The 17,931-nt window shown below is 34.5% G+C and overlaps 3 protein-coding genes across 5 annotated transcripts; 2 read left to right on the forward strand and 1 right to left on the reverse strand.

Moving 5' to 3' along the window:
- Nucleotides 1–751: 751 nt before the first annotated feature.
- Nucleotides 752–4,141, forward strand: LOC141843807 (uncharacterized). Its single transcript, XM_074731831.1, has 3 exons — nt 752–1,249; nt 2,216–2,646; nt 3,465–4,141. The coding sequence occupies exons 1-3, from the start codon at nt 1,085–1,087 to the stop codon at nt 3,913–3,915; spliced, it is 1,047 nt and encodes a 348-aa protein (XP_074587932.1). The 5' UTR covers nt 752–1,084; the 3' UTR covers nt 3,916–4,141.
- Nucleotides 4,142–5,332: 1,191 nt separating this feature from the next.
- LOC141843808 (choline-phosphate cytidylyltransferase 2-like) lies at nt 5,333–11,812 on the forward strand. The gene is made up of 8 exons (XM_074731832.1): nt 5,333–5,640; nt 7,822–7,935; nt 8,154–8,249; nt 8,788–8,830; nt 8,922–9,077; nt 9,221–9,289; nt 10,321–10,431; nt 11,562–11,812. The coding sequence occupies exons 1-8, from the start codon at nt 5,348–5,350 to the stop codon at nt 11,649–11,651; spliced, it is 972 nt and encodes a 323-aa protein (XP_074587933.1). The 5' UTR covers nt 5,333–5,347; the 3' UTR covers nt 11,652–11,812.
- On the reverse strand, nt 10,168–14,707 carry LOC141843809 (putative gamma-glutamylcyclotransferase At3g02910). 3 transcript variants are annotated; one of them, XM_074731833.1, is made up of 2 exons: nt 14,148–14,707; nt 10,168–10,314 (listed from the first exon to the last, which is right to left on the reverse strand). In XM_074731833.1, exons 1-2 carry the CDS (start codon nt 14,673–14,675, stop codon nt 10,234–10,236), a joined length of 609 nt encoding a protein of 202 aa, XP_074587934.1. In that variant the 5' UTR covers nt 14,676–14,707; the 3' UTR covers nt 10,168–10,233. The 3 variants fall into 3 exon arrangements, with proteins under 3 accessions (XP_074587934.1, XP_074587936.1, XP_074587935.1); XM_074731835.1 differs by lacking the exon at nt 10,168–10,314 and adding an exon at nt 13,884–13,988; XM_074731834.1 differs by lacking the exon at nt 10,168–10,314 and having other exon boundaries at nt 14,046–14,707.
- Nucleotides 14,708–17,931: the final 3,224 nt, after the last annotated feature.

Genomic DNA, 17,931 nt, shown 5'->3' on the forward strand with positions numbered 1-17,931 from the left:
AAAAAAAATATAACATTATACAATTATTGAGCATAAAATAAGACACGTGATCAATTTTTAATATCGTACCATTTATCAAATGTGCCTAAAAAATAAATTTTGGGCAATCTATCAAACTCTAAAACTTTACTTTTTTAATGCATTTTAGATATAAGCCTAGAACCTTCTAACTTAATTATAATCCATATATATTGCAAGAATCTATCCCGATATGTCAATTTTTTTAATTAAAATTTTCATACAAATTGTTACATTAATTTAGAACCTTCTAGACTATAATTAAAAATTTTCATTTCAAGACATCCTATCTATAATATATGTTCACATGAAATAGTCAATTATGATTATAATTGTTATAATATTAAATAAGTTATAGTCGTTGTTATATAGTTATAGTAGTTGTAGAAATCATGATCAAAATTGCTAAATAATTTAGAGTAATTTTAACAAAATTAATAAATAATATTTTATATATAATAATTTTGATCGAATTTAATAAAAATTAATTTACTTTAACATTATGATATAATGTGAACTAGGTTATAATTGGTACCACATCTTTGAAATAAGAATACTTTTATGATAAAAATATAATAAAATACTTTTTTTAAAAAATTATTTTTTGAAAAAGGAGTGCTTTTAAGTGCTATTTTGAAAATTTTGTTTGCCTATTTTAACCGACTTAAATAATTAGTTGTACAATTATTTGAATAATTATTAGGAATGTACGGAGACAGGGCGAGAGCTTGGAAGGAAAGCGTGACTCACCGACCCTAATTTCGCCCCAAATCGCTCGATTTCCTTTTTAAAACCACGGTCGATTGCCCTAATTCGAAGCAAATCTTTACCCTTTTTTCCTTTTCTGTTTGCAAACATTTTGTTTCAATTGATCTTGTCGCTCCAAGGTATCTGATCTCTCTCTCTCCTCTCTCTCTCTCTCTCTCTCTCTCAACGACGAAATCCCCGGCACATCAATTCGGTAAGGGTAGGCCTTGCAATATTGGAGATTTTTGCTGAGCGTGCGCCTTTTCCAAATCCGGGACACACCTATTTGTGAGTTTGGGCGTTCGATGTTTGGATCGACATGGGAGTTGACTACTACAACATATTGAAGGTGAACCGGAACGCCGCCGACGATGACCTTAAGAAGACGTACCGCCGGCTGGCGATGCGGTGGCACCCGGATAAGAATCCGAGTAATAAGAAGGAGGCGGAGGCCAAGTTCAAGCAGATCTCCGAGGCATACGAAGTGAGTGCTTGCTCTTTCTCCTTAAGTTTTTTTTTTTTTTTTTTCCTTTTTGCCTAACCAATGTCAGTACGAACGAAAGATAAAGATAGGATTTTTCTTGAACTACTTTAAGCGTTTTGTTTCATTTAACATTTACTTTTCAAAATCGTTAACTTTTATAATTCAGTTGGATCATGTTTCTGACGCTGAGATTCAATTCGAAATTTTGTAGAGACAAGAAGGGACTTATTCGTTTCATTTAATAAAGATGGGATATGGGATGGCCAGAATTAAGGATCAGATGTAATAATTCACTATTGAAGTTCAAAATCTACTGGTATATTAAGTCGATAACCTACCATCTAAATAACTACAATGGAAAGCATATAGCACACATGCTACATAATTTGTGTAATATGGCTGTATTAATTTTGGATGCACAAAGAAGCTGCCTAGGAACTTTTGCTTCTTCATTAACTTTTGGATACTGTTGCTTATTATCTGCAAGCGCGCTTGTCCCAGAGTCATCTATTGTTGTCTATTTTGATTTGTATTTGCTGATTTGAAATACAAGAATGCTTCTAGATTGGTATGATTCAGCATTTCCCCCTAGTGCCATTGTTTCTCCTGGTTAATGTCTAATGATATGTGTGACATTTTTATGTATTCTTCTGTCAGTTGCTTAAAGAGTAGCTATTGACTTTTTTGTTAATTAGAAAGCAAAATAACCACATGCAAGAGTAGAAATTAAGCGTTTTCTTCTCCTTTTTTGTTTTTTTACTGTTTTATTTTCCTTTTTTGTTTTTTACTGTTTTCTTTGAAACTTCATTTGGTGTTTGATTTTGCTTCTGTGTTATGTCATGCATGTTGACTATATAGATGTATAATGTCACTATCTTGTCTACTCAATATTTCCTATTGGCTTCAGGGAAGAAAGTAATCAGACTGAAAATGCAAAACTTCCGTTTGTCCAAATTTTTTGTTCAGGTTCTGAGTGATCCAAATAAGCGGGCAATATATGATCAATATGGAGAAGAGGGCTTGAAGGGCATGCCTCCTCCTGGTTCACAAAGTGCTACATCAAATAGAGCAAGTGATCCTAGTAACTTTAAGTTTAATCCTCGCAATGCTGAGGATATCTTTGCCGAAATTTTTGGGAGCAGAAATCCTTCTGGTTTTGAATCCATGAACCGTGCAAAATCCACGAGATATCAAACAGATGGGAATGGAATATTTGGTGGCTTGGGCAGGGCAAATAGTACTTCTAGACCATATGCTGAGGGAGGTGCTGGTCCTAGCAGTAGCCAGCCAAGGAAACCGCCAGCTGTAGAGAACAACCTTCCATGCAGCCTTGAAGAGCTCTACACTGGATCCAAAAGGAAGATGAAGATCTCCAGGAATGTCTTACAATCTAATGGGTATTCACTTACTCCCATATCATTAAATGAATGTGTCTTTTAGCATATTGAATTTCTTCATATGAATTTAAGCAACTCTATTTTCATTATAGCACTTAATGAATTATTTTCTTCTTGATTATAGATCTAATTAGCACAGGATTGCAATGATGTATAAAAATACTTTTTTCTCATCTTGTGGGGTTCTTTGCTATCAATCCCTCATATATATTATTTGAGCAAAGACTTCCATTTGTGATTGTGATAAAGCATATTTTACAAATCAATTATGTTATAGCGCTGTCTAATCTGATCTTCATTGGTAATCTTTGTGGCACCTCATTGCAGGTTTCGCTAAAGGTTTAATTGGGTATTACTAGAAATGCAATAGTAGTTCAACACCTATTTTGGGCCCTCTGCAACTTTAGTTTTAGCTGAAGTTTTCTTTAGTTCCTAAAAACAAGAATCAAACTGAAAAGGTTTGATTGTGCGAAATGGATTTCTAGATCTAGAGTTTCCTTAACTTTGAGTTGGTAAAAGGCATCAAATTTTGTTGATCCATATATACAAACCCTTCTGATGCTTTTAAATGTTTTCAATTTCACGTGATACCTTAGATTTGTTAATTGTATCATATGTTTATACATTTTTTTATTTCCCAGTCTTTCTTACTTGCACCATTGATTTTATCTGCTTGTTTAGTCTTCCAACAAAGTCAATTCAAATATGATGTGGCATGTGGACAGCTGATTCTTGGAAAGATGCCCATGCTAAGTGATGAATTTAAAAGATAATATTTAGTTTGCTGACCTTCATTTTTTATGTTGCACATGTTATAGACGGACTATTGTGCAAACAGAGATCCTAACTATTGAAATCAAGCCTGGATGGAAAAAAGGCACAAGGATAACTTTTCCCAACAAAGGAAATGAACAAGCGAACCAACTCCCTGCTGATCTTGTCTTCATCATCGATGAGAAGCCGCATGATGTGTACAAGAGGGACGGCAATGATCTCCGTGCCCACCAGAAGATCACTCTTGTTGATGCACTTGCAGGGACTACAATAAACATGAAGACCCTCGATGGTCGGGATTTGTCAATAAATGTTACCGATGTAGTGAACCCTGGCTATGAACTTGTTGTTGTAAAGGAGGGTATGCCAATTGCCAAGGAACCAAACAACAAAGGTAACTTAATTATCAAGTTTGATGTGAAGTTCCCGTCGAGGTTGAGACCAGACCAGCAAGCTGATATCAGACGGGTCCTAGGAGGGCTACATCAAATGTGAAGTACTCTAATACAAGACTGAAATTTCGGTTCATCCACCTTGATTCTTTTTACTAATGATTCCATGCTTTGTTCATGGAGTTTGATCTTACATTCTTGTTTAGATATCAATCCTTTATACTTCTGACCTATAGCATGACCATATTCTACATTGTTGTTTTGATAATTGTTTTGGCTAACCTATGATGTATTCCCTAAGATTAGATTCAATTGTATGCTCCTTTTTACTTCGCCATTGAAGAATGGTTTGGCAGATCAGTGATTTGGCAGTGGGTCGATGGTTTGGAGTTGTCTCATTGCATTGTCGTCTCACACGAGAGTTGAACTCTTAAACTTGGGATGAACTAGTGCAACTAATTGGGTTGTGTCTGTCAAAATTGAATTTGAATGTGAAATTAGAGGAAACAACCCAAAAGGATCTATTACTATTTGATTTCAATGCTTAGTGTGGCCACACAGACTTGGTATAGTGTGCACGGCTGAAGTGGGTGCTGCTCCCTTGAACTCGCCATTAAAGGTGAGCCCTTCATACCTTGTGTTAGAGTCGATGATAGGTCGAGTAGAGGGGGTTGAATAGACCATTCTTAAATTCTTTTAATTTTTGCAAATAAAAAAGATCAAACACAATTTAACATGTTTTGAATTAGTGGATTAAGTGTGTAAATACATTTATTTAGACATGATAAAAAAGATCACCTTTTGAAGAATTAGTGGATTAAATTATTTTAATCAATCGATTATTCAATATAAGTTGATTAGTCTATTTCAATTGATCGTTTAGTTGACTAGAGAATCTACTATAGCTACTATTCACAAACATAGAATATTTTTCCTCTCGATCATTCAATTGTTAACAAATATATTGTTTAAGATAACTCATTTACTACGTTATATTAGTTGATTGTTTAGGTATTATCAATCAATTGTTAGCGATTGATGTGAATAAAAATCGTATGGTTAGTTTCCCTTATAATCCAAGATATCAAAGTGATTGGGAAAAATATGTGTGAGAGAGAGGAAGGTAACAAAGATACATAGTCGAATGAATGATGAAATAAGTAACAAAAGATATTATTAGCAAATGATACCGTCTTAAATTAAGAAATCTACCATGATTAAATTTCTTAATTGTTGAATTAAGAAATCTACCATGATTTTCGTATTTAAAATATTAAAGTTGATTTTTTGTATTTTTACTTTGAAATTAAAAACAATATCTCTCTCTATTTATGTGTTTTTATATATATATATATATATTGAATTAATTTATATCGGCCAGTTAAAAGATGCCCCTCCTCCCCTTTTCTTGGTTAATCTATGATTTTATTCTCACTCCCTCTCTTTAAAACGAAATAAACCATTTTATTTTATTTTTGTTTCTTTGTTCCTCCGCCTCTCGTCGCTTCCCTCCAGAATCGCAGCACCGTCCGCCGATGAGCCGCACGCTAGCGAAGGTGCCTCCGGCGAGCGATTCTATGGCGCAACCGCCCTTCGGTAATGTCGACACATGTTCATTGGCGTCGAACTTGGAGTCGGAGACCCCCGCCACGCCCACGACGTGGTACGAGACCCTCTCTTGCTCGGCCCACCCTACCGCGGTCGTGGAGAGCGCGCCCACGGAGGAGTGTGTTTGTTCGTTGGGGCGGCCTGTCCGCGTCTACGCTGACGGGATCTACGACTTGTTCCACTTCGGCCACGCTCGAGCCCTCGAGCAGGCAAAGAAAATGTGAGATCTGGTGCAGTTCATTATCTAGGCTAATTGATTGATTATATGCTGTTATGTTCCTGTCCCTTCTTGTGGAGTTGTGGTCCGGTTAATTTGATCGATCTTTATTGGGGATAATTCCTAGATTCTTAGGACTTAATTAGTTTCTATATTCATCGAAAACTAGAAAAAAAATACAAGTCAATGACACCGTGAATTGGTGTTGAATATAGTTAGAAAAGAACTGAAAGAATTGTACTGGGATTGAAGTTGCGAATATCGTCCCAATAGAGAATTGCTCTTTCACTTACAATGACTATCCTTTTTTATCTCTAGAATAATTCATTCAATTAGAATATTGAAAGTTTAATAACGCCATTTGAGGTAGGTTGAAGCCCTCACTAAGAATTGCACTTGGATAGAAAATGAGGAAAATTCTTATATGGTTCTAAAAGAGAATTATTCAAATTGCCAATTCAACTTATAATTACTATATTTTATAATCTCTAGAATAAATCATTCAATTAGAATAAGTAAATTACTTTATTTAATTTAGAATAGGAGATATGAACTTTTAGATCTCATGTCATTTGAACAATATAGATATTTATTGTCTACAAATCTTGACCATGGGACTGATTCTACTTTCTGGCCAATTTTACCAATTGGATGAAGGCCATTGGTTTGTCTTTCTTTCTCTTTTTATAAGAAGTATTATCTGTGTCATTTCAATGAACCATCATACTTAAATTATAACCTCAATTACCTGGATTAAGTTTAATGAATGATACCATAAACAGGTTCTTATATATAGATGCCAAGAACATAACTTTTCCCTCTATTTTTATATATCTATTGCTCTGTTTTTTACTAATTAGTGGCTTTTTATGATGAAGAATCTAAAGTTTGATGTTTTCCTATCATGGTCTAACAAGCCTTCACTTGGGCCATATAAGCTGCCATGTAATGATTGTATATGACATATGCAGTCATACATATATTGTTAAAAAAGTTCCGAGATAATGGTTAGAATAAAATTTACAGGCAAAAAATTTCTACAGGCAAAAAATTCTAGTTATTGTGAGAATAAAGTAAAATAATGGTAATTTATATCTGGAGAATTATGTGTCACTTAAGTTGCTTCAAACATATTGTGAACTATGTAATTCCCCAGTGTGGCAAAGAAGTAAAAGCAACAGGCAGCTTGTACTTTATGAAGGTGAATTTATATGGATTTCAAATATAGTTCCCCATATTTCAAGTAATAGTTGAACAATAAATTGGGAATTCACCTGCCACCTGTGGCATTCTCAGGTTTCTCCCAGCAGAATTCCATTTGTGCTCCAGAATTTGAAACCACTCCAAAAGACAAATTTTAAGAAAAATTGAGAAAGCTGAAAAGCATAGAAGATGCTAACCAAGTGCTCTTAAATTTCAGAAAGTAATTTTAGATATAAAAAGGAAAAAAATGGATCCATGAGAATTCATATTTAGTTCATATTCATTTAAAAGGAAACCTACTGGTTACCTTCTAATGATATACTTCATTACAAAATTTTTCCTTATTTACCATTAGTGCATCTTAGAAGACAAAGCTATACTATATTTATGTTGAACTATAGTAACATAATATGAGGGTTTCCTAATAAATGATATATTTTTTACTTTAATGACTTGAGTCCTTTTTCTCATCAAAAGCTTGACTTATCATCCTAATTTACTAAAATAGTGAGAAATTCACAATTAAGTTCTTGGTAGAAAATTTTCTGTATGAGTAAATGTTTAACTAACCTAAGTCTTTAACTTTAATTATATGAGTTAGATTCATAGATAAATGGGTATGGAATTTTGGTTCTGATTTTAGCGTCCAAAGATAACTTTTTAGCTTCATCAAGAAAATGTCCCTTCATTACTTCCAATGTTGCCAATGTTGGTAGTGGTGGATCATTCTAATAAACAGGTTGCTTTCTGAAAATAACTACAACTTATATATTCTTTATTATGAATTTCACTAATTATGTTTAAATGTGACACTTCCTAACCATTTTTTTGGTATGTCTTCTATATGTTTTTCTTCAAATATTTGGAAACAGTTTCCTGTGACATTTATTTTTTTCTTTTATGACATGACATTCTTATATTTATTGATAAATTTTGTAGTTATTTACACCCTGTTGTAAAAAGACTTTGCTTTTCTTTTAGATTTCCAAACACCTATTTACTAGTTGGATGCTGCAATGATGAAATTACTCTTAAATACAAAGGAAAAACTGTGATGACTGAAGCTGAGCGTTATGAATCACTCCGCCACTGCAAGTATGTGTTTCTTTTCTGATTTTTGCTCAATTTTCATTTCTGTTGAAGCTTAGTTTGATGCTTGTCACACCAAAAGTGTTTAATTTTGAGTGAAGTTTTGAATTCTGTTTCCTTTCTCTTTCAGGATATAGTCCCTAATGAAAATGGGTCTTAATTGTCCTGCAATTGCTGGGATGGTTGGATAAGACTTCAATCTAATATTTTGCTTTTGTATTTAGGTGGGTAGATGAAGTGATACCAGATGCTCCATGGGTCATTAACCAAGAATTCATAGACAATCATAACATAGACTTTGTAGCTCACGACTCCCTTCCGTAAGTTTGATTAACCAGAGTATTCAGAGAAACTTGTATGAACAGCCAGATTTTCATTTTGCATGGCTCTATTTTCAGTATTGAGCTTATATTTATTCAATGAATGATACATGTGATTGTTGGATAACCTAAAATTCACTGTAGGGGTAAAGATGATAATTTTCCAATTTTATAGCTAGAATTGGCACATAATGTTTTGATTTATTTCCTAATTGTCAATGTGCCCTCTGTGCAAGTAAATTTTTGGTTGTCAAACTCTTGTTGCACACTCAATAAAATATATAAACCTGGATATTTGACGATGTAACATGAAAAAGAAATTGCCAGTTCCAATCCATTACCTCACAACTGGACAAATTTAATCAAATTGATAAGCAGCCATATTCGTTGTCTACAAGGTACATCTGAGAATAAAAAGTCTCAGCTAGTTTTCATATTTTCTATTTGCCTGATATGGCATGTGTACACTGTCCATAATTTAATTTTGTGATGCTTTTTCATTGCTCCAACTAATTGTCGTTAACATGATTCTTTGCAGATATGCAGATGCAAGTGGAGCTGGCAAAGATGTCTATGAGTTTGTTAGTTCCCTCTCTGTCACTGTTAGAATGGTCTTTTCAGGTTTAGCATTCAAATTCTTTAATAAATGGAGGATTAATTGTCTAAATGTAGGTCAAAGCTATTGGGAAGTTTAAGGAAACAAGGCGAACAGATGGTATTTCCACGTCAGATTTAATAATGAGGATTCTGAAAGATTACAATGAATATGTGATGCGTAATTTAGCCCGTGGGTATACAAGGAAGGATCTCGGAGTGAGTTATGTGAAGGTAGTTCTGTCTTTAATGTCCCTAATTTAGCTAAAAGCCTAGGAGTTGAGAATCATCATCTTGATGGTAACATCTTATTTTCATTTATTGAGTGGCTCAACCCATGTCATGGAGACATTTAGACTTCACATTTGAATGTTCAGGAGAAGCAACTGAGAGTGAACATGGGTATAACTAAACTGCGGGAAAAAGTAAAGGAACATCAAGAAAAGGTGGAGTGGTTTTTTTTATTATATACAGCTCATTAGATTTTGTTCTCTTGTTTGCATTATGAAATTCTGATGTATGTTTTGTTTCACTCAATTACCTTGTGGCACAAATTGTAGCTGTAGGTTTTCTTAACAAGGCAAATGTTAAAGTCACAAGTGTCGGCAACTAGCACACATAATGATGCATGTATCAATTAGAGTGGTTTATCTGCATAGATTCAAAATCTTGACTTAGTGAAAAGGTAGCATGGATGTTGCGACTGCTAGGCTATCTAGTGTGTTACGACTATGGAATATCAAGACTTTACTTCTAATAGGCCTTTGATTCATGTATATTCTAAAAACAATTCTTATGCAAATCAGGATATTACCTTGAGTACCTGACAAAAAAGTGTACATTAGAATTATCTATGACTCAGGTTGGTGAATATCCAGAAAATAGCTTAGAAACATGTGACATTTCTACATTATTCTTCTGTATCATGTTTGAATCCTAATATTATATCCAATTGCAACTGATTGACACTGACTATTTCGGTATAGTCATCCGATCATAGGATAATAATCATACATGCATATGTTACATGTGTACTTTTTAAAGCTTTGTACCTTCCTTTAAGCAGTTCAACTTTCATTATTAACTAATTTTCTGAAATAATCGCATAAGTTGAGCATTTAATATACGATTTGTAATCTGTGAAAATAATCTTATTTGACACTATTGAAATAGCTGCTTACAGGATTTTTTCTTTTGAAATAACTCCCGGTAACTACTCTAGTTTGTTGAACAGTTTAAGTGCTTTAGCAATGATAGGTCTACGTCATAAGAACCTGATGTGAGAATCAGTAGTCAGAATAGTCGCCCTTTATGAGCAGTACCAAAATTCATTAGTTAAAATTTTAGTGGCATTCATGTGATGCTTGGTCCTTTTCAGTTAATTTCCTTCTCATCTCCTTTTAAATTCAAGCCAGCTAGTTGACTCTCCAGCTCTTTTATGTTTCTTTGAGCAGCTTTTGACACCTATTTTCTGCAGTTGCACACGGTAGCAAAGTCAGCAGGAGAGCATCGCAATGACTGGGTGGAGAATGCAGACAGATGGATTGCAGGATTCCTTGAGAAATTTGAGGAGGGCTGCCACATTATGGTAAGCTCACTACCCAACTCATGTTGGAAATTTTCAAAATAAACTTGTTTCCCAAAAAACATTTTCTAAACAGAAAGAACAAAAAACAGAGCTCTTTTGAATTGGAATTTTTGTCATACATCAAGGTTTTGAAAAAAGATTCATTGAGATATTTGAACATTAGGCACTTGCATAAAGTTATGTCAATGGACTTAAAAGGCCTCTATGGAGGCAGGATCTGCTTTGCACATATTGCAAAAGCACATGAAAGACTTAGGCAATATGCAAAGCATATGAGTGGAGTGCACTACCAAAGTGCCTCATGTTCACCAAGTGGGCTACTGACATGTGTGCATGCGACCGAGTTATGTGGTAGGGTACAATGCAATCTGATGTGGTGCAGTGGAATGCTTTGTCGGTGTACTTTGCCTCGCTTCAAGTCACTTTAAGGCATGTATTCCACAGTACGTGACATGGGTTGATGAACTAGTGCTTGAATTTGCACAATTTAGGTTGTCCATCAATCCAATGACCTAAGATAAACGTGGATGGGTGTTACCTAAGAGACAATCAAATAGGTGCAAGACTAGTCTATATAAGAATTAGAGTGAGTTGGACAAACTCATTTCTAATTTAAGAGAATTCACTAGTTTCTTCCTCCCACTCTACCAATGATAACCTTGTTCCTCCCTTTGGATGAAGTTTTGACCACCTGATTTGTGTACTTATGGCCACCTTGTTTTGAAATTGGTGGATGAACTCTTTCTCGCCGGTGCAAGTTGTAAAAGACTGGATAATCTCATTTGTTTTATAGAGGAAATTCATTGTACCTCAGATTATTGTATAATAGAGGAGATTTGTTGGACTTTGGGTTAAGCTTTAAGGAAAGGAACTATGTCATTCAAGATTGTTGATTTCGACCACTCAATAAACTATCATTTTGACCATTTCTACTACGTTTGGCAGTCCATAACTCGATGCGAGTAAGGCAACTCAATGTGGAGTTTTAATGAACATGTTCATATTTCTAATGTCAGTGACCCCAGTCTCGATGCCAGTTCTAGTTTTGATCGATCAGTCCCATGTTGACCAACTGTTCTACATTTCAATCAACATTATCATCTGTTGTGCTCAGACTGTTTGTTTGACAGGAAATTGCCATCAAGGACCGGATTCAGGAGGGACTCAAGAGGCAGCATAGCAAATCCAGTGCCGACCTCCAAGACCCAGAGTTCTTGTGAGATGTTTACAAGTTACACGATGCTCTTCGCCATTCTAGCATTATGTGTATCCCCTTACTAAATTTGGAAAGAATTGTTCTTATCCTTTCCATTCAATTCTTTCGGTTGTGTTTGCTCTTACTGCTAAGCAGTAGGATGGCCTTTTCTCATTCAAATTACCCTTATCAGCAAATATCTTATGTGTTATTATTTTAATTGAACTTCGGCCTGTTGCTGATAACTATGCGATAGATATTTATACCTTCAAGGACAAAAATGAGACCTCTAGAAAAGATCATTTGAAGATCAGTTGAAAAGAAAAATAAAATTGAAAAGATTGCACCAAAGTTGTGGATGTCATTGATTTCTGACTTGGTGATGAACTCAACCTTCCAACTCAAACTAGTTGTGTTGGCCACAACCGGAGGGAAATGTGGAGTTGGCAAGCTCTAGTGGAGACAATAAATTTACATTTCATTTGCTATAACCTATTGGAATAGGCATGGTACTAACCCAACAATTCTAGTTAAGACTATTTCACTAAAAGGATATCTTTTATTTCAATGCTTGAACAACTATGAAGTAGCTACTAAAATATATAACAACTACAATTGACACATGGGATAAAATAAATCGATTCAACTTTATCAAAAATATTATACATAGATTATTTTTATATAATTTTTTTATCAACTTATTCAAAATTATTTAAATTAAAATCACTTAACTAGTTGCAATAATCATTAAATGATTACTACAATATTGTAACAGCCATTAAATAGTCACTATAAATCAAATTTAAACAATATTAACAAAATTGATAAATAATTTTTTAATATAAAGTGATTTGTGTATAATATTTTTAATTAAATTGAATTAAAAAATTAATTTATTTTAATATATTATAGAAGCTTTTTAATAGAAACATATGATACGATGACTTTTTTAAAGCAAAGGATGATGCTCTTTTGGTTAGGAGCACTTTTTATTTTGATAATTAGGGGCACTTTTTTAATTTGTCCAAGAATCATACTACTAGTGGTATTCGCAACACGTTCAAAAGAAATTTTAATTGATTAATTAATCTAGCATAATTTTTATATTCTATCTCACATTTATCATAATTTTGCCTTGCGACTGTCGATGATGTTGCCTATGCAGCGAATTAATTCTCTCACAGATGATGATTTCTATGCCATTTTCACAATCGAGCAAATCAAAGAAGCTGCTACTAAAGTGAGGTCATTGACTTTTGGCAACATGAGGTTCAAAGTTCAAGGATTCAAAGGCTTTTCATCATGAACTAAGCTTGTTGTTTGTGGTCAAGCACAACCATCAACAACTAGTCAAAATTCTCACAATATTGAAGTACTTGATTTTGTTGTATTCTTCAACCTGTTCATGCATATTCAAGTTCAGTAAATGTTTAGATATGTTGCTGAACCTAGCCATCAATTACCACAGTGAACATCCTAAAAACATTCTACAGTTTGTTGCGAAAATTTATGGTCGATGATTAATCCAAAACTAGTATTTAGCCAATTTGGAACCTTTGCTTCAAGATTTATCATACACATGTATTACATCTGCTTCAAGCCACTACATTGGTCTGCATCTTAACCTAGTTAGGCATATACACACAGACAGGTAGCTAGCTCGGAGACGAGAGCACGAGTTGAACTACATGTTAGTCCTTGCTCCGCGTCTTAACCTAGTTAGGCGACGAGAGCACGAGTTGAACTACATGTTAGTCCTAAGGATAACACCTACATTGCCAAACACATTCACTAACATGCAGTGAACTTCTTCCTGGCTTCATTGGTTGGACTCATCCAGAGCTGCATTGCCCAGCTCAATTATGCACTCACTGGAGCTCAAACTTCTAACTTCCACAATTTCTACAGGCGAGACAACTCTTGGCGAATCGAAGTCAGTCGACGACTTGTTCGATTCCCAAACAATAGATACGTCCCTCTGCTTAGGAATTGTTTCAGCAACACCTACCTTAATAAACATGGACCACAGGTGATGCTGCAAATTATGGTAAAATGCATGCTTATGCTTGATGACGAATTGATACCTCTGAAGCAACCGCCACCATGAATTGGAATGCATGAGGAAGAGAAAGGCAAGTGGCAAAATGCACATCAATCATGAAACTCCATATGTAATTTTGTGGACGTTTCCATCTTTTTCTCTCGATTTTTCATCTAAATGATCAGACTTTCAAAGTCAAATTTAACAAAGGCTCCATTCAGCTAAATAAGCAGTCGATAAGATACTCCGACGAAGCTCCGGCCAACAATTGGCTGCGGTGAGCAACTCTGGTAAGGCTCCGTTCACAATGGATGATCAATTCTAACGAAGGGAGAGACAAAAGCAACTATGAAAAAAAAAGGATTTTTGATGATAGAATCGAGTGTATTTTGGGAGATAAATAGTAGTTCTTGTTTCTTGCAATTTAGAGATAAATAGTAGTTCATTCATCTAATTGGGAGAGGTAATAAAGCGCCGCACCTCGCCGAGGAACGTGGTGCCCGCCGGCCGGTCCTTGGGAGGCACGTACCCACTCGCATCGTCCTCCGTGTACGACCCGAGCCCTCTTTCTCTGCACCGCCGCCACAGGTCCTCCCCGAAGCTCGGGTGAGCGAAGTAGGCCTCCGCGGTAACAGCCCCAGGCGCATCCGCTCCTTCCTCAGCGTCGCGGGCTTCGTCGTCATCGACGCCTGGAGTACAGGGGACGACGACGAGAGGGAGCCGCTCGTAGTGGCCGCGGGTCGTGCCCTCGAGTTCGTCGAGGCGGGAGAGGCCACGGGAGGAGACGGAGTAGAGCTCCCCATCGACGCGACGGCCAGATCCGGGGAGGCGGAGTAGAAAGGGGATGGAAAGGGGACCGATGACGAGGGGGAAGCGGCGAGCGGTTCGGGCGGCGGTGAGGAAGGAGGCGTCGCCGGCGTAGGCGAGGTCGGCGAGGAGGGAGTGGTTGGGGAAACGGCGCTTGAGGGTGCCATAGACGAACACGAGAGCCGTCCGATCCAGATCCATCGTCTCTCCTCCTATCGCAGGTGTAAAGAGAAACAAACCCTCAGGCCTCTAAATTAACAAATCGGGTAATGCTTATAAGAGAAATGCTATGCCGCGAGGAATCGGCGACCCGTGCGCGACACTCGCGATTCGCCACCACTGCCGCCCTTGCCGTGCCGTCCGGCCACCGCCGATCTCTCCCTCAGGCACAATCGACGTGCAGTTCGCCGGCGCTTCGTCCGGCGTCGGATTCTGACCGAATAATAGTTGAAATTCGACGAATTTTGGTCGGAAACAGGGTCGGCAGTGGCGTGCGCCACTGCCAACCGTGATCGGCCCTGTTTCCGACTAAATTCGTCGGATTTCGACCACTATCCAGTCGGACAGAGTGAAGTGTCGATCGCGGCCAAGTCGGCGATCGACGATAGTCGAATGGGGCGGCGGCAGCGCGATGGGTCAGGGTGTTGCGCATGGATCACGCACGGGTATGTCGCGCAGGATAGCATTCTCGATACTTATAATATGCAAATGAATCGTGAATAAAGTTTGTCATTCAATTCGAATCTCGACGAAGTCGAGATAATATTCTATTCATGTTCATGATCAATTACAACTTCTTAATTTATCTTTTCATATATGATATTGAGTGACTATGTGAGACAGCTGAGGTTACGGATTATATCTTTTGCTGAAGTTGTTCAATTCAATAAATTTTATTTATATTCGTAAATAAAGTCAAATACTAATCATCAGATGAATAATTTATAAATAAATTTAATTATTAATTTTAAAATGTGTAATTATTAATTTTTATTAAATATATAAAGAATATTATACTTTTAAATTATTATAATATATTTAAAATAAAAAATAATATAAATTATATATATTAGATAAATATTTAACTTAATTTAGAAGAACAACAACGGTTATATAGTTGAGTTTGTTATAAAAAAATTTGAGCTCTGCTCGAGCTTCATAATATTTTTAATAAATAAGTTTAAATAATTTTGGTAATTACATAAATAAATAAGGTTGAATGCGGCTTGGTTTATTCACACTTTTACCTAAAATCAATCTAATTTTCCCATAATACTAAAATTCTGAATAGTTTGTTTATAGATCCTTAATCTTTCAATATTTTTTTATGTTGGAACCGGTGCAATGCTAGAGAGGATGAGTAGCTTCGATTTGTAGATTGATTGCACAACGGAACTTGAAGCGAAGTTGAAATCACAAACACAATATCGAGATTTTTTTACTTGGTTCACAGACTTCCAAAACTACTACTCCAAGGTTTAGTCCTAAAGTTCTACCACTCCTAATATTTTCCTACTTCTTGGACCATATAGGTTTAAAGAATTAATTTATCCTACATTTTTAAATTTTAAATTTACAAAAATAATATTTCTAAAATATCTAAAAATATAACATTTTTAATGGAATTTTAATTTCATTTATTTACATGACATGTATAATAAAAAAGCATAATGACTTAGATTATATTAATTAGAAAACTTTACTACCTCTTAATTTATTTTAGATAATATTATGTAAAACATAACACTAATTAATTAATCTTTCCACTTTTTCTCTCTTTGTCCCTACTTAGATTTAAATTCTATCATTTACAATTATTTATACCCATCATCAAGCTTGATGAACATCCACAAGGTCGAAGCTCAACATAATCTTGTGAGCGAAAACACTCAAATTAAGACATCTGATATTATAATATTTATTCAATTAAAATGTTAATCAAGACAATATCAGATCAATTTTAGCTTTTCTAAAATCATGATTAATTTAAAATTTTAAAATATTTCAACACCTAAATTTGGAGTTTAAATATTTCTTAAGTAAATTTTTAAGCTTCCAAACAAATTAAAAATTTGAGAAATGATTTTCAAAATTAATTTTGAATTTTCGAACAATTGTGAAAATCTATCTAGTTTCATATTTCCAAATAATTTTGATAATTAACTTTTAGTCTCAAAATGGCATCTTCATTAATTTAAATCCTTTAAATAATTCTAAGATATAATTATAATTTCAAAATAATCTTATAAATTAAAATATTTTAAAAATTAATTAAAATTTTTAATAATAATATTCCCCCCCCCCCCCCATTTTACAAATAATTTAATAAATTGATAAATATTTGGAAAAATAATTTTTCTTTTTCTATATAATTTTAAAAGCTAATATTAGATTTCAAATAATTAAGAAATCTAGATTTGAATAATTTCATAATTAGTATATATTTTCAATATTATTATTGAATTTTAGAAACAATATCATAAATTATTTTTTTGGATTTTCAAATCCTCCTACTTTCAATTTCAAAATTAATATAAAACTTGAATTTTTTTTCTTATTTTCGAGTTATATTATATATTTTAATTATTACAATTATTCCTAAGATTTCAAAATGTCAATTTGAATCCTAAAATTGACTTCAATTTGCAATGCAATCATAATTGACTTCAAACTCCCACTTTGATGTATAAAATGAGATGAGAAAGTTTGATGTACAAAGTGAAATGCAAACATTTTCACGATCTAAGTTGTTACCTAAAGTTAGATAGATAACAATTTTTCTATATATATTTTTAATATTAATGTGAATAAGTATACAAAATATTATAGAGAATTATGTTATCAAGCAAAATTTAATAAATAGTTAGGTCAATCTACTAATCATTTAAAGCTTTAAATAGCAATTTTTTAAAATTTGAAAGATGTCAATGCCAACAAGCCTATTGCATCCAACACATCATATTCGCCATTCATGTACTATATTGAAACCCATATCCTTGCGAAAGTCATCCAATGTTATATCCTAACCATGTCCACCATGCTCTAAAGCACAAGTGCCAATAACTATCTTCATCTTGGATGTTTGTCGGTGCTACGATAACAATGAACTAGATCATTCTATACATCCACACGCACGCGCAAACACATACAAAAAAAAAACTAACTAAAATAAGTTGTGATGTTGCATACATGAATAAATAAGTGTAATAGTAAAACAATCACCACATGAAGAACTGCATGGATATTAACTAACATAATGCTGTGATGAAAGGGAATAAATATGTTCCAACAAAATCTTACTCATAATTCTAAATAGGGTTAGATGCACTAAGGACTACTATTAATTTAAGAGTAAACTATATATCAACTTAGAAAACTAATGAGCTAATTGAGACCATTATTTTTTACTTCACTTATTCTTTAATTATCTGTAATTACTATTTTTTTTCCATATATG

This window comes from Curcuma longa, chromosome 13 (genome assembly GCF_044706935.1).
Source record: "Curcuma longa cultivar G26 ecotype Majalengka, Jawa Barat chromosome 13, ITB_CL_G26_1.1, whole genome shotgun sequence".
Classification (NCBI taxonomy): Eukaryota; Viridiplantae; Streptophyta; class Magnoliopsida; order Zingiberales; family Zingiberaceae; genus Curcuma; species Curcuma longa.